Source organism: Sus scrofa, chromosome 13 (genome assembly GCF_054392235.1).
Source record: "Sus scrofa isolate SSC_HxYL_T2T_F1_AM1 chromosome 13, Sscrofa_HxYL_maternal_Yorkshire_Landrace_v2.0, whole genome shotgun sequence".
Lineage (NCBI taxonomy): Eukaryota > Metazoa > Chordata > Mammalia > Artiodactyla > Suidae > Sus > Sus scrofa.
In genome coordinates, this window is record NC_139395.1 from 35,820,479 (window position 1) to 35,847,628 (window position 27,150).

Below are 27,150 nucleotides of genomic sequence, written 5' to 3' on the forward strand. Positions count from 1 at the left end.
GTACATCTGGTGTACATCCCAGTGTATATATAGTGTACCTCCAGTGTATATCTGGTGTGTAGTCGTGTACGATGCACATCCCAGTGAACATACAACCCTTTGTACAGTGTACATCTGGTGTACCTCCAGTGTTCAGTACACAAATCCAGTGTACAGTGTACATCCAGTGTAACCCCCCAGTGTATATCCAGTGTACATCTAGTGTACATCCCAGTGTACAGTCCTTTGTATAGTGTAAATCCTAGTGTACGGTGTACAGTTTAGTGTACAGTGTACACGTGTGTATCTGGTCTACAGTACAGTGTATATCAAGGTACACAGTACAGTGTACATTAAAGTCTACATCTGGTGTACAGTCCAGTGTATATATGGTCCTTTTTACAGTGTACATCTGGTGTACATCCCAGTGTACTGTCTACAACAGTGTATATCTGAGTGTATATCCAGTGTACAGTCCAGTGTACAATGTACATCTGGTGTGCATCCCAGTGTACATCTGGTGTACAGTCCAGTGCTCATCAGTCCTTTGTACAGTTTACATCCAGTATACATCCCATGGACAGTGTACATGCCAGTGTATATCCAGTGTACGTCCAGTGTACAGTGTACATCTGGTGTACATCCCATGTACAATATATATGCCAGTGTACATGCCAGTGTACATACAGTCCTTTGTACAGTCTACATCTGGAGTTCAGCCCAGTGTATAATCCAGTGTACATCCCAGTGTCTCAGTGCTTGTCTTCTTCACATACATAAAATCCTATGCCTCTCATAGTCAAAAGAAATGTCAACAAATGATAAATAGGTTTGAAGAAGGAAGGATAAAAGGAACAAAATTTAAATGAACTGAAAATTGATTCTTGACCTAGAGAACCCAGGTCAGTGGTGTCCCAGAGCTCTCTTGCTCTGGCCCACAAGAGCACATTCAGAACATTAGAAATTTTGCCAGCTAAATCTTAAGCCATTTTCAGTTTAAAATTGGCCATGGTGAGAATAGTTACACCAGGGAAATCAGCAAGAACTACAAATCAGGGCTTTTGTGGATCCGAGGGTTCATTTTCCAGTGAACAACTGACATTCATGATAATGGTTCAGTTAGTTAATCCAAGCTCATGTCCATCTGACATGTGACATCACTGAAACTACTAGATGCCAGTTTCTGACAGTTCCCTTGCTGTGCATCTCCCTGGTGTGTCCCATCTCTCTAATCTACCATCTCTGCCTTAGTTCCTGTCTTTACTGTTTCTACTGGATTATTACTGTTACCTCCCAGCAGACTCTACCACTGGAACAATATTATTGTTAAATCTACCACTAGAATAAAGTTTATGTGAGAATCTTACCAGTCTAGAATTGAAAAAAAAATAGTTATCTTTGACTATTGGGAAAAACATGTATAACATCAATATAAACAGCACACTTAAGTAGGTGTTTTGTGTGTAATTTTTTTCTATTTTGGTGTAGGTTTCTATAGGATGAATCTATGACCATAGAACTTACTTTCAAAATAGTTGGCCAGGATTAGGATACAGCCTGTAGCTATGTGACAGTAACAGTAATGTGTTCACCATGTCATTGACTTTTGACCTCATGATCGTTCTGTTCTAGCCAGCTGACCAAAAGCAATTCATCAATGAAAATGTCCACCAGAGAGAATGCTACTGTGGGAAATTATTAGAGCCATCTCTGTCTTGACTTTGCCCCAAGCTTAGTCTGAGAAAAGAACTCCTCCAAGCTGCTGGAGCAACAATTTGCTGCCACCCAGCCTGGTGTCAATGTGTTCATAATTTAACACTGGTAGAGGTGCAGAAATGCAAGAATGCCACGTTTTCTTCTAAGCCGCCCGGCCTCATTAAGAAAGTACAACGTTTGTGAGTCTTTCATGCAGTTTTTCTCCCTCTGGGTTGTGGAAGCGCTCTGGCTGTCAGCACAGCACTCTGGGCCAGGAAAGTTCAGAGAATTACTTCAATAATATGACAGCCTCTTCCATTTAAAATGGAATTCAGTGCCAGCTTCCCTCAGAGGCATTCATTGAAATTCTGTGCATGAGCCATTCCTGTAGTCATTTAACAATGTCTCTCATGTTTGCCCTGATAAAGAAAGAAAGAGAGAGAGTAAAGAAAAGAAAGAGAAGGAGAGGGAGAGAAGGAGAGAGAAAGAAAGAAAAGCAGCTTTGTAGTTGCGATACCGTGGATCAGGGTGCTGTAACTGCAGTGAAAAGGGCCCTCAGCTTGCAGTAATAAGATGATGCCTGTGATGTGGACTGCCACTAGACAATGACCCACATGTGGACATTCTCAGGAGATGGTAAAGATGGTTTTAGGAATTACTCTCTGTGCTGTCTGAAGGCTCATGAGCAAGTAGGAGAAAAACAACTACTTCAGGAAGCATCATTCCACTTAACGGCTTGTCGCAGCTCTCCTCAAGTCCATCAGGATGGACAGACTTCCCTGGGATGCGTGCTGCATCCCCTCCGTTCTCTGGCAGCCTCTCCCTGCTCAGTCTGCCTCTTGTTCCTACGGAATTAAAACCACTGACTAACAAATGGTGAGGGAGAGGAGGATGGATGCAGAGACAGCCAGTAAATAACGTGAAGGCAGACATTTACACAAAGATGAAAAGATGTTGATAATGGGCTTCAACAGCACCCCCCCAAAAAAGGGCCATTTTTTGTACTCCTCTATTTTAATTTTTTGGACTGCTTTATGCTGTTTTACTTCATGTATAAGAACAAAAGAGTATCTAATTATGATGTCCAGGCTAGATATTTCTATCCTGTATCTTTGTTTTTAGACATATTTGAAGATAAATTCTTCCAATCCAGTCTATGCAGCTTTCTTATTTTAAAAATCCTAGGTAGCATTTTAGTTTACATAAATCGGGAGACTGACAGAGGCAAGATGCTTCAAAAGATACACAGCTTGCTTTTCAAAGTTGACCACACTTGGAGTTCCCTGGTGGTTCAGTGGGTTAAGGACCTGGCATTATCACTGCTATGACATAGGTTCTGGCTCAGGAACTTACGCATGCTGTAAAATGTTGACCCCACTTAACCTAAGCTGTCGCACTTGGGAGTCATCTTGGGATTTGGAGTAGAACAGCATCTGTAAGGGCCAGTGATATCAGATGCCCTCCTTAGTGTCTGAGGACCCCCTGGTTCCTGGAGGCCTCAATGTCAGTGGAACTGTTGAGGACGTCTTCCATGCTCCATGATGGTGGGTAGGGGGCACCCTTTACCTTGAATCCGCCTCTCTTTCAGGAAACCATAGAGTTTCCATAATATCATAGGAAATATCCATTCTCCTCACTCAAGGCTACCTTGGGCACCAAGGTGCTGTAGGTAGATGAAGCTAAAAAGGACCCCTGAATTACAGACAGTTCCTTTGGAATGAAGTAAAACCAGGGAACAAATCCAGTGTTCACAGAATCAGAAACGTTATGATAGCGGTCTGTAAATTCCCAAGGTACAGCCACCTCCAGGTGCCCTAGGGGAGTCTTAATTTTTTCCAAGCTGATAGTCTGGGTTGTTTTGCAAAGTTTCTGTATATCTTCTTTCTCTAACCTACTTTTATCTTTCAAATACTATCAGTACGATTTTTGTTTCCAAAGGCCAGGTGACTTTTCCTGAGGGCAGCCAGTTGCCTGGAACATTAAAATAACAGAACTGATATTAAATTTAATGTGCAAATAAGATATTGTTGTCTTATATTTTCAGAGCATTTTGAGAAAACAATCCAGAGTAAATATACAGAGTCCTCAATGATGGTGAGGAGAGCCATTATTTAAAATGGTCCTAGTAATTGAAAACTATAGTATCTGCTGATTAGAAACTAATGAAGTAAATGAACGGACTAGAATCCATTTGACTCACTTCACCCCACATTCAACCTGACTTTCTTGGTGTCCCATTATCTGAGTAAAAAAAAACCTTTAAAACATTCCTGAGTTGTCTGAGTTGATTTTGACAGGGCAATTATGCTTTACCTTTGATTTTCTTTCTTTCTTTGCTACTAGCAAGATGTTCAACAGACTGTGGATGCTAACCCTTGTCTTCTTACTTAATTGTTTTAACCATTAAGGAAACAATTAATGTGATGAATAGCCATTGAGTACCTGCCACACCAAGAGGATTACGTGGAGGTATGAGACTTAGGAGAATGTATAACAAATAGTACTACAATTTAGGCAGTAAAAGCAGGGGATGCCCAAGTCAGAAAACTGTAATGTAAATTCAGGCTTTCCCTCCTGCTAGCTGGCTGACCTCAACAGATGTCTGAATCTAAATCACTATTGTCTCTTTTATAAAAGGAGTGTAATAACACTGCCTGCCTCCCAGGATTTTTGTGACAATAAAGTAAGAATGCTTAATTTACTGTTTGGATCAGAGTAAGTGATCAACAAATAGAGCTAGTTAGCTCAGTTATAATGGAAAATCTTTAAGATGAAAGTGTAGAGAAACTGATAGGAAACCAAGAAACAACCAGGCACATATTAGAAGGTGGTACAATGTGTGAACTATAAAACTTCAGCAAAGGACAACTAGTCCTGGATAAGCATTTTTTGCTTTCATATTCTTCACCAGCCATGCGACAGCTAAACTCCTTCTCAAAACCAGGTACAAAAAAACAACAGAATTTGAATTCAGAATCAAGTATCTGCTTCCTTAGAAACCTGTAGAAATACGTGTATGCTGGTTCATCTAAGTTAAGTGATATTTTATATTAAGCAGATTATTAAGTTTAATAATTAAAAAAGACATTATACCATGTTAAGAGTACTTAATAAACACAACAGGAAAATTACACTGCTTGGGTGGGTTTGGGGAGGTGATGAGAACTATCTAGCTTCCCAGTTATTTTGCTCTGTAGATATTTGCCCTCTTAACTATGCCCCTTTCTCAGCATCAACTTTTATAACAACAGCCAAGGAAACAAAATCCTGAAAATACATGTTACAGCTTTGCCATTTCATTCATTTCTAAAATGATTATTACATTATTATTCTGTAATAATGTATTCAAAAGAGTTAAAATAATGTCAGTCACAGTCCTGCAATTTATAACTCCTAATCAGTTTACATTTGATTTTTCAGAAGTGTTCTACATCAAGAAATGTTTCTGTGACAGAATATTAATGCATTACCCTCAAACTACAAATAGTATTTGGTAACTGCTATATTTCAGTAGAAACAATATTAAATTTTCAGATTTGTAAGAGCCAGGGTTTTTTTTAATTTTATAACTCCTCAATCTTAGTAGAGTGTACTCTTTTATTTGCTAGGAGGCATTTGTCCATTCCTAACCTTTTTACCTTTAGAAAATAAAAGATGCATGTGACTTGAAAACTGAACTAACCTTGACTGAAAAAGGAATAATAAAAATAGCTAATGTCTTTATGATCTCCATAGCAAGCCTACAGGGCAGATACTGTAGCTGTTGCTGTTTTGTAAGATGCATTCTATCTTGTTAATCCTCAATAAATATGAAAAACTGATCATCTCACAGCTAAGAATTGACAAACTGGAAAACATTTCTCATGTGAATAGATGAGATAAGCAAGTTGCCACCAGCACTGCCATCTCTGCCTTCGGCTGTGCTGTGTCCCAGGCAGACCCTGTTAGTTCATTCTTAGGTCACTGCTATCACATTTCTATCTGTCTATTTCTGGATGGGAGGTCAGATTCACACTCCAGACAGCCTCCTGTCTCAAAGACCATTCTGCCACCTACCTTCTGCAACATCATTTAAAGAAATGGGTACCTTCAATTAAACCATCCCAGGTGTAAATTTCTTGCCTGGAGAGCAAACTGAGAAATGAATGGCATTCATGAATATAAGTTTGGCTTTCCTTACACCTAAGTTTTCATTTTGAAATTGTACAGCCTTATTCACTCCTCCCATAAATCTTGATTTATTGGAAGTGTGTTTACTGTAGGAACCCCACTGCAGAGCTGGTAGGCCACTTCTATGCACAGAATATTAATGAATTACCCTCAAACTACAAATAGTATTTGGTATTAAAGTTCACAAGTGAGCAGGCAGAGGAGGCCTGGGGAGGGAGACACTGCAATGGTCCTGCATCTGTGCACTCAGCAAAGATGAACTGCACCCTCACAGGTCCCACACTTTTACTGGGATGAGGCTGCCCGACCTCCTCACTCCTTTTCTCTCCTTAACTGTTACTTGAGAGTTGCTTTCTCTTCCTACGGAGACATTCTGTTTTCTGTATCCTATCAGCTCTGTTATCATCAGACTTTTTCCCCTCACCCCAATTTTGGTTTAGAGCTGCTATAATAAATGAATCTTTTATAGGCCACCTCAATTTATTTTTGAACAGACTCTGTAAAACAGAGTCATTTCAAAGCTGACTCTGTGAAAGGATGTTAGGATTCAATAAGCAAATACATCATCTTTAGATGCAAGGTCACTGCACCTCACCTGTCCTCCTCCCTCCCCTCTTTTCCTCTCTTTTTGTTTACATAGTAGCTGTGTGCATTCAGGGCCATTGAGACCCAGCTGGGCTTTTAGCATAAGACCAAATATAAGTCAGATTCTTAAAAGACATTTCTCTCATTTTCAACCTGTACTTTGAATCATCAGCTAGAGGTACGGTTCCATTATATTCACCATGACATGGACTTGGGAATGCATTCACCTTATCTGCTCTTTGTTCTAGAACTAGGAAATGGTAAGCAAGGCTGTTGGTCATGAATTTTCTATAGTTCTACCAAGTTATTTTCTTACATATGTCACAATTCTTGCTTCAGTGAATTTGATGCAGCTAGGAACAACGTCATAATAACAGTAAAATAGCAACTGGTTTTTTTCAGGGCCAATGAGTATATGAATGAGTGGTAGATCTAGATGATAGGAAATCATATAAAACAGTTTTTTGCAATTAATCCTATAAGAAATTTCTCCCTGCAATAGGAAGCATTCTGAGAGGTAGAGAGGACCATGATATGGCCTTAAGTCACAGTTCTTGTTCTCAAGTCTGCTGATTTTTTCATATTGTACAAACCCTCTTTGATGGTGTAATTAATATCAAATAGACCCTCAGAGCATATGAAAGGAGGCTTGACTGTGTGCCATGGATGCAGGGTAACTGGAGAGATGGTGGCTGTTACCCTTAATTAGATTCTTAATATGTGGTGTCTTTATAAGAATTGAAAATAACTTAGCCCACTATGAAAATGGAATAGGGGTAGTAATGTGAATATAAAATCAAATAATAAAAAATAAAATGGGATAGAGGAGTACCCTGGTGACCTAGTGGGTTAAGGACCTGGTATTATCACTGCTGTGGCACAGGGTTGATCCCTAGGCAGGGAACTTCCACATGCCATGGGTGCAGCCAAAAAAAAGGCAGGGGGACACATAAGAAGGTCAAAGGATAACTTTCCAGATTACACACCTGTCCCATTACCAAGGCCGGCACAGTCTAGGCCTCCCAACTTGGCTTATCCCCTCATTTGGTCTCTTAGGTGTTCCAAACTGACCAGACCTTGTTTCCATCTCATCTGATGAAATAAGCTGTCTCCTATTTGCAAGACATGTTTCCACAATATTTCTAAGAGGAGTGAAAATACATTTTTGCATAGCAGAGGACAGCAAAGTATATATATTATTTTTACCTTTCCTCAATTAAAACTTTCACATACACTCAAAATTTTTTATTTATAAACAACACACATTGATTAGGAATTTTTTACCCTTTCAGTTTTTAAAATCTGGTTGTAAAACAGTGTTTACGCTAAGAAAATCTAGGATTTTAAAGATTCTCTCAGTGATTTGTATGAAAACAGCAGTTCCACTGACTCCAAAGCACTCAGTGTAGTTAATAGTATGAACTCTGGAAGCACCTTACTTTCCAGGATGAAGCAAATCTGTTTCATTTCTCTATCACCAAGTCATTTTTACCTAAGTCATATCTTTCTTCTCAATATTTGTACGGACAGTTCATAGCCTTCCTTTAAGAATGCATTTTAAATTACATCCTATATTAGGGATTAGAATAGTTAAGTAAATTCTAGTCCATTTAAAAAGAAAAAGAAATCCAACCAGCTGAACCATCCAGAAGGTCACAAACAGATACATTCTTTTTTTTAATTATTTTTTTCTTTTTTGGCTGCCCTGCAGCATATGGACTTCCTGGGCCAGGGAATCAGATCCAAGCCACAGCTGGCTTGGATCCCTAACCCACTGTACCAGGCTGGGATAGAACCCGTATCCCAGTGCTAAGACGCCATCAATCTCATCGCACCACAGCAGGAATTCCCAGATACATACTTATTTATTTTTGTCTTTCATCTTTTTAGGGCCATACCCACGGCACATGGAGGTTCCTGGGCTAGGGGTCCAATCGGAGCTGTAGCTGCCGGCCTACACTACAGCCACAGCAATGCGGGATCTGAGCTGCGTCTGTGACCTTCACCACAGCTCATGGCAACACCAGATCCTTAACCCACTGGGCGAGGCCAGGGGTCAAACCCACAACCTCCTGGATGCTAGTCGAGTTTGTTAACTGCTGAGCCACTATGGGAACTCCCCAGACACATACTTTAAATGCCGAATTGTATACTATCTATGACATGTGCATGGTCACTTCTGGGAGTGTTTTGCCAGAACATTCTCTTGGGAGCTAGTGATTGAAACAGAATAAAAGCCATGACACACATTTCACTGGCTGTAGCCTTTTGTGTAAGGCAATGAACATTGAATCATATAAAGAATCATTTTGTTCACTGGGGAAAATAGAACGCATCCCAAGTTAACAGGCTGTTTGGTGATCTCTATATGAAGTGAAGTAGTGCAGAAAAGAGAGAGGGTAAGAGAATGAATCAGCTGAATTAGCATAGAACTTGATAATCTATGACTTCTCCAAATATCATCGAAACCAAAGCAAAAGACAAACCTGAAAAGGCTAATTTGAAGCAGTCACCCAGTGCCAGTAGAGGTTGCCATCTTTGTGTCCTAAAGAATTTATCAATGTCAAAACTACTCACTGGACCACTCTTAAGGATGGAAAGATCAGTGAGCTGGGGGGAGTCATACCCTTATCCACTCTAAGAAGCAAAACAGGCATTATTAGGAAATAAACATTCCTGACTGGGAGATTGAAATGTCTGAAGGTTGCCTTGTGAAGAAGTGTTCTTAACCCTACAGTATCATCTTTGTTCTTGGCACAACTAGTTCAAAAAGTTATTTCTCTTCACAGGTTACCAGCCGGTCTTGTCTGGTCAACAGGGGTTCCAAAGCCTCATGGGGGTGCAGCAGCCACCTCAGAGTCAGGGTGTGATGAGCAGCCAACAGGGAACTCCAGTGCAAAGCGTCATGGTCTCCTACCCAACCATGTCTAATTATCAGGTGCATATCAGTAATTTGGAAAATCGTGGTTTATGAAGTGGAACGTGCCAAAGTACAGACTTGTGGGTTTGTCCCCAGATCAGGTGGTTGGCTGGGTGGTAGGTGCTAGGCATAGCCATTGTTGATGACTGATTTTGAGTTGAGATCATAATAGACAAGTAGAAAATGGGAAATGTATGTTTCTATAACTACCATGCCTTTTGAATGTCCTGTTCATTTAAACTGTCAATTCATGGGAAAAAAATTCTTTAAAGTTCTATTCATGCAGACCTTTGGGCATTCTATTGAAATCGTACTTATTAGGAGAAAGTCCTCATGACAAATTTTCATTTGTTTTTGTGCACACCCAAAGAAACTTCATTTCACCACAAATCTAACTTAGATTTTTAAATGATATCTCAGAATAATTTAAAGGGCATTTATTGGACATTTTCCAGACTAGAACCACACTGAGTATTTTAAAAATGACATGCCTGCTTCTGGAAGGTATATTCTGAAGTATGCTGGGAGGGGGAGTGGAGGGTTAGTGAAATACATTAGTCGTTAACATTTAGCTGCACCAGGTGCTCTTCGCCCTGGAGAACCTATCCTCGTCCTTCTGCCCTGATTCACACTTGCATTGGGTTCTACCTCCATCTCCATATTAGATGTTCCGTAAAGCTGCAGGTTGAGAGTGAGGTAGGTTCCTGGGACAAAAGCCCCTACTATCAGTGGCTCCAGACTACATTCTTTGCCTAAAACCAACACAGGAGCATGGCTTTCCAAAGCTGAGGGAAATCTAGAGTGGGAGGCCAGATGGCACTCCCTGGAGGGCCATGAAGAAGGGAAGGAAGGAGGCTCAGAACTAACCCCTTCTGAGCATTCACATGTCCCAAGCACTGTACAGCATCTGCCCCATCCTTCCAGGGGTACTTCAAAGTAGGTGTCATTGTGCAAATGGAATCAGAGAGGTTAAGTGACTTGTCCAATGTGAAACAGCTAATAAAAGGTAGAGCTGAAATGGGTGACCTCTTAGGTCAGACCCAAAAGCTTGGATGTTTCTGGTGTCACCACTGTAGCTCACTGGATACCCGAAAATAACCTCTTCATGCAGGGCTCTGTCTTGTGTCTCCCCACAGGTGCCGATGACCCAGGGTTCTCAAGGACTCCCTCAGCAGTCATACCAACAGCCAATCATGCTACCTAACCAGGCAGGCCAAGGGTCCCTCCCAGCCACTGGAATGCCTGTGTACTGTAACGTCACACCGCCTACCCCTCAAAACAACCTTAGGCTGATTGGCCCTCACTGCCCTTCCAGCACTGTCCCTGTGATGTCGGCCAGCTGTAGGACCAACTGTGCCAATATGAGCAATGCCGGGTGGCAGGTCAAGTTCTGAGCGCTCTGCCTGTGGTACATTTCTCCAGATATTACTCATGGCCTTTAAGGGAAGAGCAAGGTGGGAAGATTCACTGAGGACTTAGGTATTCACTCAACACCCAAATGACTGCTGCTGGTATTCTGTAAAAAAACAAAGACTAATCCACACATTAGCTGGTTAATGGTGCATATTTGTCATGTCTGCTAGGTATGCCTTTATAGCTTAGCTAGTGACATGAATTCATCAAGGTAAGATTTTCTCCTACCACTGAATACCACTGTGTAGATGATAATATCCCTAATTTGGATTATTAGTTTTGTACTTTGTGTTGAGTTTGTGATGCTAAAAGTATTTAAAAATTATATACTGAAATCACATTGTACCAAAGCTGTAATGGTAAAGAAAAGAATTGATGAATGGAAGGAATAATTTATATAACTATAGAGTTTTCTTTTTTTAATGGATATATACTGTATTGTAGTGTTTAATCAAAATAAAACTATTTGACCTTATGGAGGAAGGTCATGTTTTTACCACTAGTTTGCTTCACTCTCTGTTCCAATATGTTCTGGCTTATGTGTCATTGTTATTCCCCTTTTAGCACTATTCAAGAATAATGCACAGAAAAGAGGTTCCAGGTATTTGTAGATGAACTGGCATCACATTGGTAGGCAAACACTTAACCAAATGTAGTTTCTTATCGTAATACTACAGGGGTCTTGGAAATAAAGTGACATCCATCTCTCCATTCACTGACTCCACATTTTTTAAATATATGCCTTGCTTTTACTTTTAGGCCCATACTTCACCAACTAGAAAAATCTGATTGTCTTTGGTGACTGCAGCCCTATACCAAACCCTGTTCCATCTCCATTCAAGTCCCATCATATACCTGGAAAACAAGGTTATCTTTGTTTAGTGGGAAATTAAAAGGGACACAGTCTAATTTCACCCATTATATCAAATCATACAATATAAAGTACCCCTAGTACTGACAGCGAGTTGTAACTCAAAGGTACTAATGTTTGTTGGAATAATTTAAAACAAGGCAAAATATAGCCAGAATTTGGTTACAAAACTCAGAACTTTCACACACACACACAAAACATTTAAAAGGAGACTGTTCCTATCTAATCCCAAAATGTTTAACTCCCTATAATTCTGCACGTAAGACTGCTTTACGACCACCTTTGAAAAATAACATTAGAACTCTGAATATCACCTTTGGCCCTTCCAGGAGGTATTTAACAGGGGAATAAAACCCCACAGCTTTCACTTTGCTATGACAGTACAATGACCAACAGTTTTGTGTTTTACACTCTCCACCTAAAAACCATTATTACAATTTGCAAATTATATCTGGATAACCCCTATTGTTTTTTATATTATCACATTCTCTATATTAGATTTTTCCATGTTCATGTTGTTGGAAACAGAATTAAGTAGCTAGTCAAAAACGTTACCTACCAGATTACTGTCCCTTAATTTTACACTATCATTTTCTTTTTCCCTTAACAGGGAATTTTATACATACTCTCATTAGCTTCATTCTTTGTGAAGTCTGTCCCATTTCCCCAAATCTCAGTCTACTGATTTCTTCATCATAAGTAAGCCCTAACTACGAAAAATGTTCTAAAAAGTGGATGTTGCCTTTTTTTAATTGAGCCATTAAGCTAATAGGCTGGGTAGCTATTAAACCAAGAGTTACTCTGAGAAGAAGCAATGTGTTTGCCTAGTTAATATCTCACCTTAATAGAAAGAGGGGGCTGAACAATACAGGTTCATTTTTGAAATATATTCTGTATGCAGCCCTCTGATCTTGGCAGCAATCCCAAATTCAAGGATCCAAATATGAGTCTGAATATTTATTTTCTTTTCACATAATTCTGAGAAAATTTCAGCATTTCTTTAATGATTCCTAAATTATTCAGCCTTCTTTCCCATGAATTTGAAACATATATCATGCTAAGCATAGATAGATCTTTCTTGTTGGCCATTCTTCTCAAAATATGTTACACTCTTTCATATTTGGATATTTGACTTTGATTGCACAAATCCCTTTGGTTATTGTTTCAAGCAGAGCCTTCTTCCTTACTTTCTCTAAATGTTTGTATCCAGTACCACCTCATTAATAATTTTATATTATGCTTTTTTCATTAGAATATTTGAGGTGGTTGTGTAGAGAGTGATTTTTATCAGTGAAACAAATTCCCAGAATTTAACTTACTGTCAAGAGAACATTTAATTTTTTTTGTATTGGTTGAAATCTTATTACAATCACATTTTGAAATGACATGTTATTCAATCTATAAACTTCTATAGCGATCTGTGGATACATACATAAGCAAATATATAGATACACAAACACAGCATCCCTAACGAGCCTCCATGTGAGTGTAAAAGAGAACACAAGTGACTTATGCATTCAGCAGTATTTTACTGCCTACTTGATTATATCCTAATTATGTGGCATAATTCAACATAAGAGTACAAATAAATTTAATGCCCATAGATTTATTCTCATAAGTTTTATCTTACATTTGGTTAATTCTGTGATAGTTGGAACTAAATGTTCTAACTAGGATACCAGCGAATTTCAGCCATAATTATATTATTGTTTTAATATCATTCCCCAGGACGTGAGGTAGGATAAGACAGTGTGTTATGTAACATTATGGAAATGGAATTACGTATTTAATTATAAGTGTAGTTGGAGGATTTAGATAACATCATAAATCATTGTAACAAAATAACTGAGGAACATATGAACCACAGCAGCTTCACAAGAAAGGTTGGAAGGACAAAGCAGATACAATCAAGGGAAAGAAAGCTGCAGCAAAATCAGTTTTTGCAATCTAGTAAGTGCTTCCACTGTTGCCAGCAGCTGGTGTGTGATAGGATGCTTCTGCATTCCCTTCCTCCTGCTACCTGTATTCTGTGTACACAGGTACATCCAGTGGACAGAGGTGCATGCCCATCATCACCTGTACCCTGAAACTTTCCCTCACAAGCAACTTGATCATTCACAGACCAAACAGAAAGGACTGTAAATATCTCATCCTGAAGGTGGATTTAGAACACATCTATTGTGTTTTGCAATCCAAGTAATATCTTAGAACAGGTTTTCTAAAGTATTTTTCTCTAAAAGACTTTTTCCTTGAGATATTTACAGTTGTTAGATGAAACTTGACTGTTCCAAGGGCAATTATGATTGGGAGATAAGATTAATGAAGGTTAAATAATATGTTTAAAAGCTATCTGATTTCTAGAAACCTTTAGTATGTCACTATAGATGATTAATTGCCAAGAGAGAAGCATCATTTGCTTAGGTCCTCAAACATATTCGAACACAATATCCTTTTTTCACAGAATATATCTAATGACTAATATTATGAGCCACATGTATTAGAGAATCTTTAAACAAGAGTTCAAATCTTTTATTTCTATAGATACTATATTATACTATATCAAAACATAAATATAATATCACCACCCTAACTTCTAGCTCTGATGTCTTCTGGTAACTGCCCCTTGTGTGCACTATTTCCTCCATCAATATGTAATCTGGAAGGTAAGCCTTGGTGCCAATATTTCTCAGTTTTTTCTTTTTAATTCCTAAAATCAAAGGACTTGATATTTTGTATTTACATCTAAAATTAAACTAAGTCTATAACTGTTTAGCTGTTGACTTAAACGATCGATATCTCTATGTGAAGGATTGTTAATGATCCTTCGCATCTCTATGTGAGTACAAAAGAATAAGTGATTTATGCAGTTATTCTTTCAATAAGCTTTTATTGTGACTTACTAATTTCAAGACCTCATGCCTCAGTATGTGGACCCTCTGCCTTTAGGAAGTTTGTGAGTTTTCAGAATAAATGATACCAGTGCATAAATCATTTAAAACATAAGAATTTAGTCACAGGTCTTTTTTTGGGGAGGAGTGTGCGCCTGTGGCATGCAGAAGTTTCCATGTCATGGACTGAACCTGGGCCACAGCAGTGACTTGAGCCACAGAAATGACAATGCCAGATCCTTTAAGAACTAGGCCACCAGGGAACTCCCATAGGTCTTATTTTTAAAAAATACACATAAAAATATGATTTCGGAGAAGGGACAGGTAGCTTCTGACTATGGTTTTTATGCAGCTTTTGACCTAAACTATGTTTAATAGATGGAATTTGGGCTTGCAGACATAAGCAGGGATGAGCCTCAGCCTAGCCAGGAGCAATGCCTAGAGAAAGAAAAAGAAAAAAACACAGAAAAACATAAACTACCATTTATGCTGGTTGGAGTGGTAGGTGATGCATAGAAGAAAGGGAGAGATCAAATACATGGAAATGCACAGTGAGCTGGTTGGCATGATCTTGAAAGCCATTGAGCATTGATGGGCAGCCAGAGGCTTCTGAAGATTTCTGAATGAAAGGTAATATGATCTCAGCCATTGTTCATAAAGATCTGTGGGCCTCAACAAGTAGGGTGGATTAGATATGAAAAGGCTCTTCGTTCAGAAACCAGAGATGAACACAATAACAGCTAAGGTTTGGCACTGAGCTATGGTTACCATTAGCATTGTTGGGCTACGTCAGAAATGATTTCTAGATCTTTTAAATCTTAGCAGTTATATTTTATGCACTGCAAAGCTTTAGCGATATGTTCCCCTCTCAGACAGAAACTTCTGTATGTAAGTTCTCTGTTTTAACCTTCTTCACAAGGCACAATTCCTATAACCTGTGAGAACAAAACAAATGAAGACTAAGCTGAAAATGAGGACAGCATGAGTGGCCTTCCAAGTCTCCATCGCAACATACTCAGTATGCCCAATATGTAATGAAACCAGGCATCAACTATCTAGTCCCTCATTTAAAAAAATAAAAAATAGAGTTCCCATTGTGGCTTAATGGGTTAAGAACCTGATATAATGTCTGTGAGGATGTGGGTTCAATCCCTGGCCTTGCTCAGTGGGTTAAGGATCCACCTGGTGTTGCTGTGCCTGTGGCATAGGTTTGCAGCTGCAGCTCCAATTTGACCCCTCGCCTGGGAACTTCCACATGCCTCAGGTGTGGCCATAAAAAGAAAGAAAAAATAATGAGTGGAGTTCCCTGGTGGCCTAGTGGTTAAAGGATCCAGTGTGGTCACTGCTGTGGTATGGGTTGGATCCCTGAGTACTTCTGCATGCTGAGAGCACAGCCAAAAAAAAAAAAAAAAATCAGAGGGTGACTCAAGATGGCGGAAGAGTAGGGGGACACGCTCACCCCCCTCCCAAAAACACAACAAAAAAAGCACATCTACAGAATAAATGACTCGCACAGAACAGCAACCAATCGCTGGCCAAGAAGCTAAACTCCAATAACAGCAAGAAGTTCGTGACATTACTAGGTAAAACAAGAGAAAAGAGGAGAGTGAGAGAAGGTGAATCCGAGCTGGACAGGCGCTCCCAAAAGGGAACGGAGGAGGAGAAAGGGATCCCGCACCCTGGAAAGTCACCTACTCGGGGGAAAGATCAAATGAAACAGAGGAATCTCCAGATGCAGAGAAGAGTGTAGCAGTAAGTTGGAGTTCTGAAAAGCCGATCAAGAACCGAAAGGACCATCAGAACTACGGGCACAGTCACCAAAAATTGAGATGCCTGGGTGGGGGCTGGGCACCGAGTCCTCGGCTCCAGAGGTTAGTACCTGGGAAAGGGCTGGGGGGTCGGGGCAGAGCAGAGACTGCTTGGGAGGTCTAGAAACCGGTCTGCCAAGTTTGACAGGGCAGAGACTGCCTCGGAGACTAGAAAACAAAGCTGTCCCAGAGGAAGGGAGCAATACTCTAGGGGCGGGGAAGTGGAAAGCCACATCAGAGGGAACCTGGGAGAAGAGCCTAGTCTGTGCCCGTGCTGGGGAGGAGAGAGAAGAAGGGGTGGGTCCCCATAAAATAGCCCCCATGCCACAGCAAGCTTACAGGCCCGCTAGCTAGCAGAAAGCTGTGCTTCCCAGTGCATCCCCTCCCGCCACCCCTGCCACCCCCTACACACTCACCGGACATGGGGCTACCTGCCATCCGGGAGGGCTGGCCTCAACAATTGCCTGAAGCATACCACCACAGGGGCTGTCCCTGCACAGGCCTGCTTGCCCTTTGGAGGGGCTACACCCCCGCAGAGCAGTACCAAACACCACCATCCCCCGAGAAAAGGCCTGCAGCCCAGAAAAGCTAGAACAAGCCTTGCCAGGCCGTTAAAAGATCTGGCTAATTCTCAGACAGTCTTTCTGAGTTGGGCTGCCCTGGGGAGGAGCCTCTTGGGTTTTCAGCGGCCCTGCTAGCCACCCAGGCCCTCAGGGGGTGCCAGGCTCTAGCAGATCAGCTCCATAGGACTGCCAGCTCCAGGAAGGACCCCCTGCAGCCCAGAAAAACTGCAACAAGCCTGGCCGGGCCGTGAAAAGATCTCAGACAGTCTTTCTGAGTCGGGCTGCCCTGGGGAGGAGCCACTTGGGTTTTCAGCGCCCCTGCTAGCTGCAAAAGCCCTCAGGGGGTGCTGCACTCTTGCAGAACAGCTGCAAAGGACTGCCAGCTCTCTGCAGGACCCCCTGCAGCCTAGAAAAGATACAACAAGCTTGGCCAAACTGTGAAAAGGTCTGTCTATATTCTCAGGCCGTCCTTCTGAGTTGGGATGCCCTAGGGAAGAGCCTCTTAGGTTCTCAGTGACCCAGATAGCTGCTCCAGCCCCCAGGGGGTGCTGCACTCCTGAGGAACAGCTGCCCAACACTGCCAACTCCCTCCAAAAACCCCACAGCCTAAAAACACAAGAGCAAGCTCTGCCTGACCAAGTGAAATCTGCTACCATCGTGGTGTGGACCTCACAGTCCTGTCTGCCCTCAGGAAGCCCTCCTTTGCTTCAAAGAAACCCTGTTAGCCCCATCAACACTCCAGAAAAGCCACACTGCCTCAAAAAAGACTGACCAACAACGCCAGCCCTCAGGAAACATTCCATGGCAGTGACAAGGCAAACACTGCCCGATAATGGAGAGTACAACTCCCTCAGGAGAAAGAAAACAACAAGCAAGATGAAGAAGCTGAGAAACCACCCCCAGTCAAACCAACAGGAGAACTCACCTAAAACAGTCAACAATGAAACAGATCTCTGCAGTCAGACAGACCTGGAGTTCAAAAGAGAAATAGTGAAAATACTGAAGGAATTAAGACAAGATATGAACAGTAATGCAGATACCCTCAGACAGGAACTAGAAAATATAAGGAGAAGCCAAGAAAAACTAGAACATTCATTTGCAGAGATACAAACTAAACTAAGGGCAGTAAAAACCAGAATGAATAATGCAGAAGAACGAATCAGTGATATGGAAGATAGAATAATGGAAATCACCCAATCAGGTCAGCAGACAGAAAACCGAATCAAAAAACTGGAAAGCAATATAAGAGACCTATGGGATAATATAAAGCGGGCCAATCTACGCATAATAGGAATTCCAGAAGGAGTAGAAAAAGATAAGGGGATGGAAAATATATTTGAATAAATTATCGATGGAAACTCCCCAAATCTAAAGGATACTGAGTTCAAGATACAGGAAGCACAGAGGGCCCCAAGCAAACTGAACCCAAATAGACCCACACCAAGACACATCATAATAAAAATGGCAAAAGTTAGTGATAAAGAGAGGATCCTAAAGGCAGCAAGAGAAAAGCAGAATGTTACCTACAAGGAAACCCTCATAATATTATCAGCTGATTTCTCTACAGAAACACTACAGGCCAGGAAGGAATGGCAAGAGATATTTAAAGTGCTAAAAGGAAAAAATATGCAACCTAGAATACTCTATCCAGCAAGAATATCATTTAAAATAGAAGGGGAAATAAAAATTTTTTCCAACAAACAAAAACTTAAAGAATACAGCAACACAAAACCCAGGTTAAAAGAAATACTGAAAGGGCTTCTCTAAACCAAAAAGAAAGGAAGGAAAGGGAAGAAAAAAGAAAAGAAAAAAAAAAGAAGAAGAAGAAGAGGAAGAACTAGGACTGAGGAAACCACAATCAGAGAGCAGTCACTCAAATAAGCCAGCATACAGATTTAATCATGAACATGCTTCAAACAAAATAAAATTAAAAAGAAAAAAATAAAAAAGAGTCATCAAAACCATAAAATGTGGGCAAGGGATGTTAGGAAATAAATAACCCTTTTTGTTTGTTTGTATGTTTCTCTTCTTAATTTTAATATAGTAATGAAGTGTTTGAACTTACAGGACCATCAGGCTAAAACACACAATTATAGGAAGTGGTTAGCATACTTAAAAAACAGGGCAACCACAAGCCAAAACCAAATATTGCATTTGCAAAAAATGAAAAAAAAATACACTCAAGCAGATAATAACAGGAGACCATCCAACCAAAAAAAAAAAAAAACAAACAAAAGAAAGGAAGAATGGAAAACCATAGAATCAACTGGAACACGAGGTTCAAATGGCAATAAATAATCATCTATCAATTATCACCTTGAATGTCAATGGATGAATGCCCCAATCAAAAGACACAGAGTGGCTGAGTGGATAAAAAGGCAAAAACCTTCAATATGCTGCCTACAAGAAACTCACCTTAGGACAAAAGATACATATAGATTGAAAGTGAAAGGGTGGGGAAAAATATTTCATGCCAATAGACATGACAGAAAAGCAGGAGTCACAACGCTCATATCAGACAAAATAGACTTTAAAACAAAAGACATAAAGAAAGACAAAGAAGGACACTACTTAATGATTAAGGGATCCATCCAAGGAGAGGATGTTACTATCGTCAACATATATGCCCCAAATATAGGAGCACCCAGATACATACAACAAATATTAACAGACATAAAGGGAGATATTGATGAGAACACAATCATAGTAGGAGACCTAAATACCCCCCTCACATCAATGGACAGATCCTCTAGACAGAAAACCAATAAAGCAACAGAGATCCTAAAGGAAACAATAGAAAAGTTAGACTTCATTGATATCTTCAGGACACTACATCCAAAAAAAGCAGAATACACATTCTTCTCAAATGCTCATGGAACATTCTCAAGAATTGACCACATATTGGGACACAAAGCGAATCTCAATAAATTTAGGAGCATAGAAATTATCTCAAGTATCTTCTCTGACCACAATGCCATGAAATTAGAAATCAACCATGGGAAAAGGAAAGAGAAAAAACCTACTACATGGAGACTAAACAACATGCTACTAAAAAACCAATGGGTCAATGAGGAAATCAAAAAGGAAATTAAAAAATACCTTGAAACAAAGGGTAATGATGACAAAACCTCTCGAAATCTATGGGATGCTGCGAAAGCAGTGCTCAGAGGGAAATTTATAGCGATACAGGCCTTTCTCAAAAAAGAAGAAAGACGTCAAATTGACAACTTAACCCTCCACCTAAACAAATTAGAAAAAGAAGAACAAAAAAGTCCTAAAGTCAGCAGAAGGAAGGAAATTATAAAGATCAAAGAAGAAATCAATAAAATAGAGACTCAAAAAACAATAGAGAAAATTAATAAAACCATGAGCTGGTTCTTTGAAATGGTAAACAAAATTGACAAACCCCTGGCCAGACTCACTAAAAAGAGGAGAGAAAGAACCCAACCAAAATTATAAATAAAAAGGAGAAATCACAATGGATACAGCAGAAATACAAAAAACCATAAGAGAATACTATGAACAACTGTATGGCAACAAGTTTGACAATCTGGAAGAAATGGACAATTTTCTAGAATCTTACAGCCTGCCAAAACTGAATCAAGAAGAAAGAGACCAACTGAACAGACCGATCACTAGAAATGAAATTGAAGAGGTTATAAAATCATTCCCTACAAATAAAAGTCCAGGACCAGATGGCTTCACAGGTGAATTCCATCAAACATATAAAGAGGAATTGGTGCCCATCCTCCTTAAACTCTTTCAAAAGGTTGAAGAAGGAATACTCCCAAAGACATTCTATGGTGCCACCATCACCCTCATTCCAAAACCAGACAGAGATACCACCAAAAAACAAACTATCGCCCAATATCATTGATGAATATAGATGCAAAACTTCTCAACAAAATCTTAGCCAACCGAATCCAACAACATACCAAAAAAATTATACAACATGACCAGGTAGGGTTCATCCCAGTTTCACACGGATGGTTCAACATACGCAAATCAATCAGCATCATACACCACATTAACAAAAAAATGTCAAAAATCATATGATCATCTCAATAGACGCAGAAAAAGCATTTGACAAAGTCCAACATCCATTCATGATCAAGACCCTCGCCAAAGTGGGTATAGAGGGAACATTCCTAAACATAATCAAAGCCATTTATGATAAACCCACAGCAAATATAATACTCAGTGGGGAAAAACTGAAAGCCTTCTCACTCAGATCTGGAACAAGACAGGGATGCCTACTCTCACCACTGCTCTTCAACATAGTTTTGGAAGTCCTAGCCGCAGCAATTAGACAAACAAATGAAATAAAAGGCATGCATATAGGAAGAGAAGAGATAAAACTGTCACTGTATGCAGATGACATGATACTACACAAAGAAAACCCTAAGGACTCAACCCAAACACTACATGAACTGATTAATAAATTCTGCAACGAAGCAGGATAAAAGATTAACATTCAGAAGTCAGTTGCATTTCTGTATAACACAATGAAATATTAGAAAAGGAATACAAAAATACGATACCTTTTAAAATTGCACCTCACAAAATCAAATACCTCGGAATACACCTGACCAAGGAGGTAAAGGACCTATATGCCGAGAACTATAAAACTTTAATCAAAGAAATCAAAGGAGATGTAAAGAAATGGAAAGATATTCCATGCTCCTGGATTGGGAAAATCAATATTGTAAAAATGGCCATACTACCCAAAGCAATCTACAGAGTCAATTCAATCCCTATCAAATTACCCAGGGCATTTTTCACAGAACTAGAACAAACAATCCAGACATTTATATGGAACCATAAAAGACCCAGAATCGCCAAAGCAATCCTGAGAAACAAAAACCAAGCAGGAGGCATAACTCTCCCAGACTTCAAGAAATACTACAAAGCCACAGTCATCAAGACAGTGTGGTACTGGTATCAAAACAGACAGACAGACCAATGGAACAGAATAGAGAACCCAGAAATAAACCCTGACACCTATGGTCAATTAATCTTTGACAAGGGAGGCAAGAACATACAATGGGAAAAACAAAGTCTATTCAGCAAGCACTGCTGGGAAACCTGGACAGCTGCATGCAAAGCAATGAAACTAGAACACACCCTCACACCATGCACAAAAATAAACTCAAAATGGCTGAAAGACTTAAATATACGACAGGACACCATCAAACTCCTAGAAGAAAACATAGGCAAAACACTCTCTGACATCAACATCATGAATATTTTCTCAGGGCAGTCTCCCAAAGCAATAGAAATTAGAGCAAAAATAAACCCATGGGACCTCATCAAACTGAAAAGCTTTTGCACAGCAAAGGAAACCCAAAAGAAAACAAAAAGACAACTTACAGAATGGGAGAAAACAGTTTCAAATGATGCAACCGACAAGGGCTTAATCTCTAGAATATATAAACAACTTATACAACCCAACAGCAAAAAAGCCAATCAATCAATGGAAAAATGGGCAAAATACCTGAATAGACTGTTCTCCAAAGAAGATATACAGATGGCCAACAAACACATGAAAAAATGCTCAACATCGCTGATTATAAGAGAAATGCAAATCAAAACTACCATGAGATACCACCTCACACCAGTCAGAATGGCCATCATTAATAAGTCCACAAATAACAAGTGCTGGAGGGGCTGTGGAGAAAAGGGAACCCTCCTGCACTGCTGGTGGGAATGTAAACTGGTACAGCCACTATGGAGAACAGTTTGGAGATACCTTAGAAATCTATACATAGAACTTCCATATGACCCTGCAATCCCACTCTTGGGCATCTATCCGGACAAAACTCTACTTAAAAGAGACACGTGCACCCGCATGTTCATTGCAGCACTATTCACAATAGCCAGGACGTGGAAACAACCCAAATGTCCATTGACAGAGGATTGGATTCGGAAGAGGTGGTATATATACACAATGGAATCCTACTCAGCCATAAAAAAGAATGACATAATGCCATTTGCAGCAACATGGATGGAACTAGAGACTCTCATACTGAGTGAAATGAGCCAGAAAGACAAAGACAAATACCATATGATATCACTTATAACTGGAATCTAATATCCAGCACAAATGAACATCTCCACAGAAAAGAAAATCATGGACTTGGAGAAAAGACTTGTGGCTGCCTGATGGGAGGGGGAGGGAGTGGGAGGGATCGGGAGCGTGGGTTTAAAAAAAAAAAATCAAAAACAAAAAAACAAAATGGTATGAACATTTATCCATTCTGGCTCAGAAAACATTTTGCTTTCTGTACTTCTATGCCTCTTCTACACAAAATTAGAAATCTTTGCTTCTTCCCATATTATTCATTCCAAAGCCCTCTTTACTGAGAAAGTTGTTCACTTGAGGGCTTTGACATTATTTTCCAATAGTTCTCAGCTTTAGCGTTTGTTTCAAGTTCAGATCTTTATCACTTGCTTTCTGTGAAGTTCTGCAAACCTCCAATATTCTCCCCCTCAAAGATTTGCCACTATTATGTGTCATCAGTAGCAAGAGCTTTTCACTCTTTGAGCTGGGCTCTCTGTTGCTCTCAGCTCTGTGTGAGGTGAGAGGCATCTAACACTATTCTTCTGTGTTGGAAAATCACTTTCTGATTGATGTCTGAACAGAGACCTGAGTCTTCTACTAGGCATGACAATGCTTCCTCTAAGACAATAATACCCAACTCCCTCTCTGCAGAAGCTCATGGAATGTTTGGATATTTGTGTTTGTTATTTGATTTGTTTTACTGCTTTATTCCATATTCCTCTCAGTATTGTCATAGAAGGAGGGGGAAGAGGTCAGATATTGAGCAAAGGGGAGGAGAGGTAAATCTGAAGGGGCGAGAGCTAAAATTGGATTTGATGGACAGTCACAGAGCCAACCCAGCATTCGTGATAGTGCATGTGCTGCTGACACTAGGGCCAGACCAATTCGGCTGGATAGCATCCTGGTGGAGCAGAGTTGCCTTTCAAATGTTCAAGACCTCACTCTTTCCGTGTCTGGTGTATACACAGGATGTGGGGGTGGACATGCAGAGGTGGGGAGGGACAAGGGGAAGCATAGAGTATAGCAATCCTGAAATTTAAAATAAGGCAGCTTATTGTCAAGTTTTGAATCATGTTTCTTATTAAAAGATCCAGTTCCCCCATAAGAGTGAGCCAAGAAAACAGATCTCATTAAATGCACTGGCAACTTAGGGCCTTGTGACTCCGTTTGTACCCCAAAAGTTTTTACTCTGTTAGCAGCTTGGAAACCATCACTGTTCACATTGCCATAATGATAGGAATCCTGCCTTCTTGTAACTTAATGTCTTTTGAGTACAGAGTTTGCAGATGATGCTCCAAGATCTCGAGCAAGTAAGTCCTCACCTCTGTGCAAATATGCCATCCCCCTTTTGTATAATATATCTCAGCTCATACAAGACTCACGTTTCCTTGAAGAAATGAGTGTGCTTATCCCCCTGTTACAGGGTGATTGGAATAAAAGCCAACCATATAGTGCATTTAGGGTCACTTACATAAGTTCCATGAATTATTTCTAAACTGATGAAAAACAGAGGCAAGAAAATCACCTTTTGTTGTTGTTGTTTTTAAGAAACAAGACAATCACCTATCTTTTTCAAGTGTTTAAAGATGTTTTGGTCTACAAGAATGAGGCCACTTTTTCAAATGAAATATACAAACCAATTTCATCCTTTTCAAAAGGGAGAGGAGTAACTTAAGGTGCTTAGTGGTAATGTAATAGAGAGCAATGGCCTGAGACTGAAAAAAGAAGCAATTTAAATTGGACATTAAGAAAATTTCACTGGAAGCAAGGGCAATTATACAGTGAAATAATTTCCTAAGGGAGAAACAGTGAGATGCCATTAAAAGAGTTGTTTAAAAGAGAGGAGATGAAAACACTTGCAGCTGGGGCTGCTAGAAGATGGTTTTATGATTTATTGTTTCACTGTGCCTGCATGTCATTTTCACTGGAGATTTACCAGGCTCAGCCAGCTTACCTTGCATCAAGGATCTGCACAGTGCCAGAGGACTATGATGTCTGTATTCTATTTTTCTTTATGCAAAAATGCAGAGCTCTAAATGGAGTACCAGTGAAAGAGGCAAGAACATATGGGGCTCTAGTTGTTTGAAATCTATTCTGTGTCAGTGTCCTTGGATATATTACACACACAAACACACACACACACTTCTCTCTCTCTGTCTCTCTCCCTTCCTCCATCCCTCCTTAATCTTATTTAAACCTCCCCTCACCTGCCAAAAATAAGGAGTTCTCTGGTGGACTACTGGGTTAAGGAACCAGTGTTGTCACTGCTACTGTGGCATGGGTTTGATCCCCAGCCAGGAATTTCCACTTGCTGCAGTTGCAGCCAAAATAAATAAATAAACCTTCCCTGAACTATGGGATTGATCTGTTGGAACTGGTTGTCATTACTCAGTATTACTAGCCATGAGGATGTGTGACATGACTATTCCTTCACATCTACATATAACTATATCTGTAGCACGGGGCATTGAAAGCATCCTTTACCTGAAGTCTGGAGTTTGAATCCTAGCTCTCATGACCAAGCACTCTCAGAAGCTAACCCCTGGAACCTGCTTGTGCAGGTCTCTAATTATTGCTACCTCCTCCTTACTTAATCCCTTTCCACCCTTACCAGGCCCATAAATTTCCAACCAGTTTATGCAGGGGTTAACACTAGTTACCAGCGTACTAGCCAGGAGAGGCAGAGTGTGCATCTGCTGAGGGAACAAGAAATTCCACAGTGCTTCCCCAGCAGGACACAGCAGTATACTGGGGAGGGGCCACCTCCATGAACTCCAAAAGTTCAGAGGGAGCTGAGGAAACAACATCCCCTGGGACTTCTATGAAGATGCTTCTATTCCACGTTTCAAGGACTCTAGTTTTCTCAGCCAGTGCTCTGACTTTAGCATTGTAGACCTTTTCAGCTGAGCATTTAATATCTCTGGAGATCTAAAATTCTTTTTTTTCAGGGGTGGAGGGTGGTTGCACCTGTGGCATGTGGAAGTTCCCAGGCCAGGGTTTGAACCTATGCCACAGCAGTCATCCAAGCCTCATCAGTGACAACTGGATACTTAACCCACTGAGCCAGCTGGAAACTCTGAGCTTTGAAATTCTTAGACCTTTGCTTTGCTGTTAGCTGCTCAACTGGTCCCCTCTTCTAATGCAGAAGTTAGAAGCCTTTATGCATACACTCAAAGAGGCCCTCTGGCTCTCACCCTTAAGACTTTTTGGTTGTTAGCCCTCTGCAGAGTGTCAATACAAAATAGCAACAATTCTATCCACCTCTCTGCTGCCTTGGTATGCATTTTTTTCCTCATGTCATTCATATCTTGAATCATCTTCCCTACAAGGGTATCTCCCTGCCCTGACCACCCCCTCCCCCAAAGGATGCTTTTCCCCATCATCACCAGTGCAGTATTTAGCAAGAGAGCCATGTGTCAGGGAACTCAGAAGGGTATCTTATACCACTCCTGGCACCATCTGTGTTAATTCAGGCCTCTGGAAAGCAGATGCCAAGATGGGAATAGACATTTTAGAGATTTAGGAGGAAAATTTGGTAAGGAAAAATGTGTAGGGAGCTGCAGGAAACCGTCAAGGTTATCTGACTGGGACGCAAATATGACTTCTGCAGAGGAGAGAGGAAAAGTCTTAGAATTCAGTGCAACTCAAGACCGTTATCAAGATCTACAGAGAGTCCTCGAGTAAAAGTCATGGTACTATTGTGTTAAGTTGGGTTCAAATAACATTTCATCCCTATTTTTACTACTGCTGTAAATGGAATTTACTAGATATTCCATACTTAGGATTTTCTCGAAGTAAATATATGCTTCTTTGGGGTCTAGATATATTATTTTTTATGTATTATTTTTAATTTTTTAAATTTATTTTTTAAATTATTTATTATTTTTATTTATTTATTTTTGCCTTTAGGTCCACACCTGCAGCACATGGAGATTCCCAGGCTAGGGGTCTAATTGGAGCTGTAGCCACCGGCCTATGCCACAGCCACAGCAATGCCAGATCCAAGCAGCGTCTATGACCTACACCACAGCTCATGGCAATGCTGGATCCCCAACCCACTGAGCGAGGCCAGGGATCAAACCCACCAGATTTATTTTCTTGATACAACCAAATGTCCACTAGTGAAGCTTATTTGAAAGCCAGATTTATTTTCTTGATACAACCAAATGTCCACTAGTGAAGCTGATTTGAAAGCTC

General features: G+C 40.2%; 1 protein-coding gene and 1 long non-coding RNA gene across 51 annotated transcripts in view; one reads left to right on the top strand and one right to left on the bottom strand.

Moving 5' to 3' along the window:
* The window catches only part of ARPP21 (cAMP regulated phosphoprotein 21), a 154,477-nt gene extending 143,219 nt beyond the window's left edge, over nucleotides 1–11,258 (top strand). For all 50 annotated transcript variants that reach the window (XM_084987687.1, XM_084987638.1, XM_084987641.1 and 47 more), the window contains 2 exons: nucleotides 9,219–9,367; nucleotides 10,486–11,258. In XM_084987687.1, coding sequence (XP_084843813.1) covers nucleotides 9,219–9,367; nucleotides 10,486–10,743 — 407 coding nt within the window. In that variant the 3' untranslated portion in view covers nucleotides 10,744–11,258. The remainder of the gene's footprint in view (nucleotides 1–9,218; nucleotides 9,368–10,485) is intronic.
* The window catches only part of LOC146397254 (uncharacterized), a 113,482-nt gene continuing 87,764 nt past the window's right edge, over nucleotides 1,433–27,150 (bottom strand). Inside the window, exon 2 of the long non-coding RNA XR_014822706.1 lies at nucleotides 1,433–3,645. This is a non-coding gene — a long non-coding RNA (uncharacterized LOC146397254). The remainder of the gene's footprint in view (nucleotides 3,646–27,150) is intronic.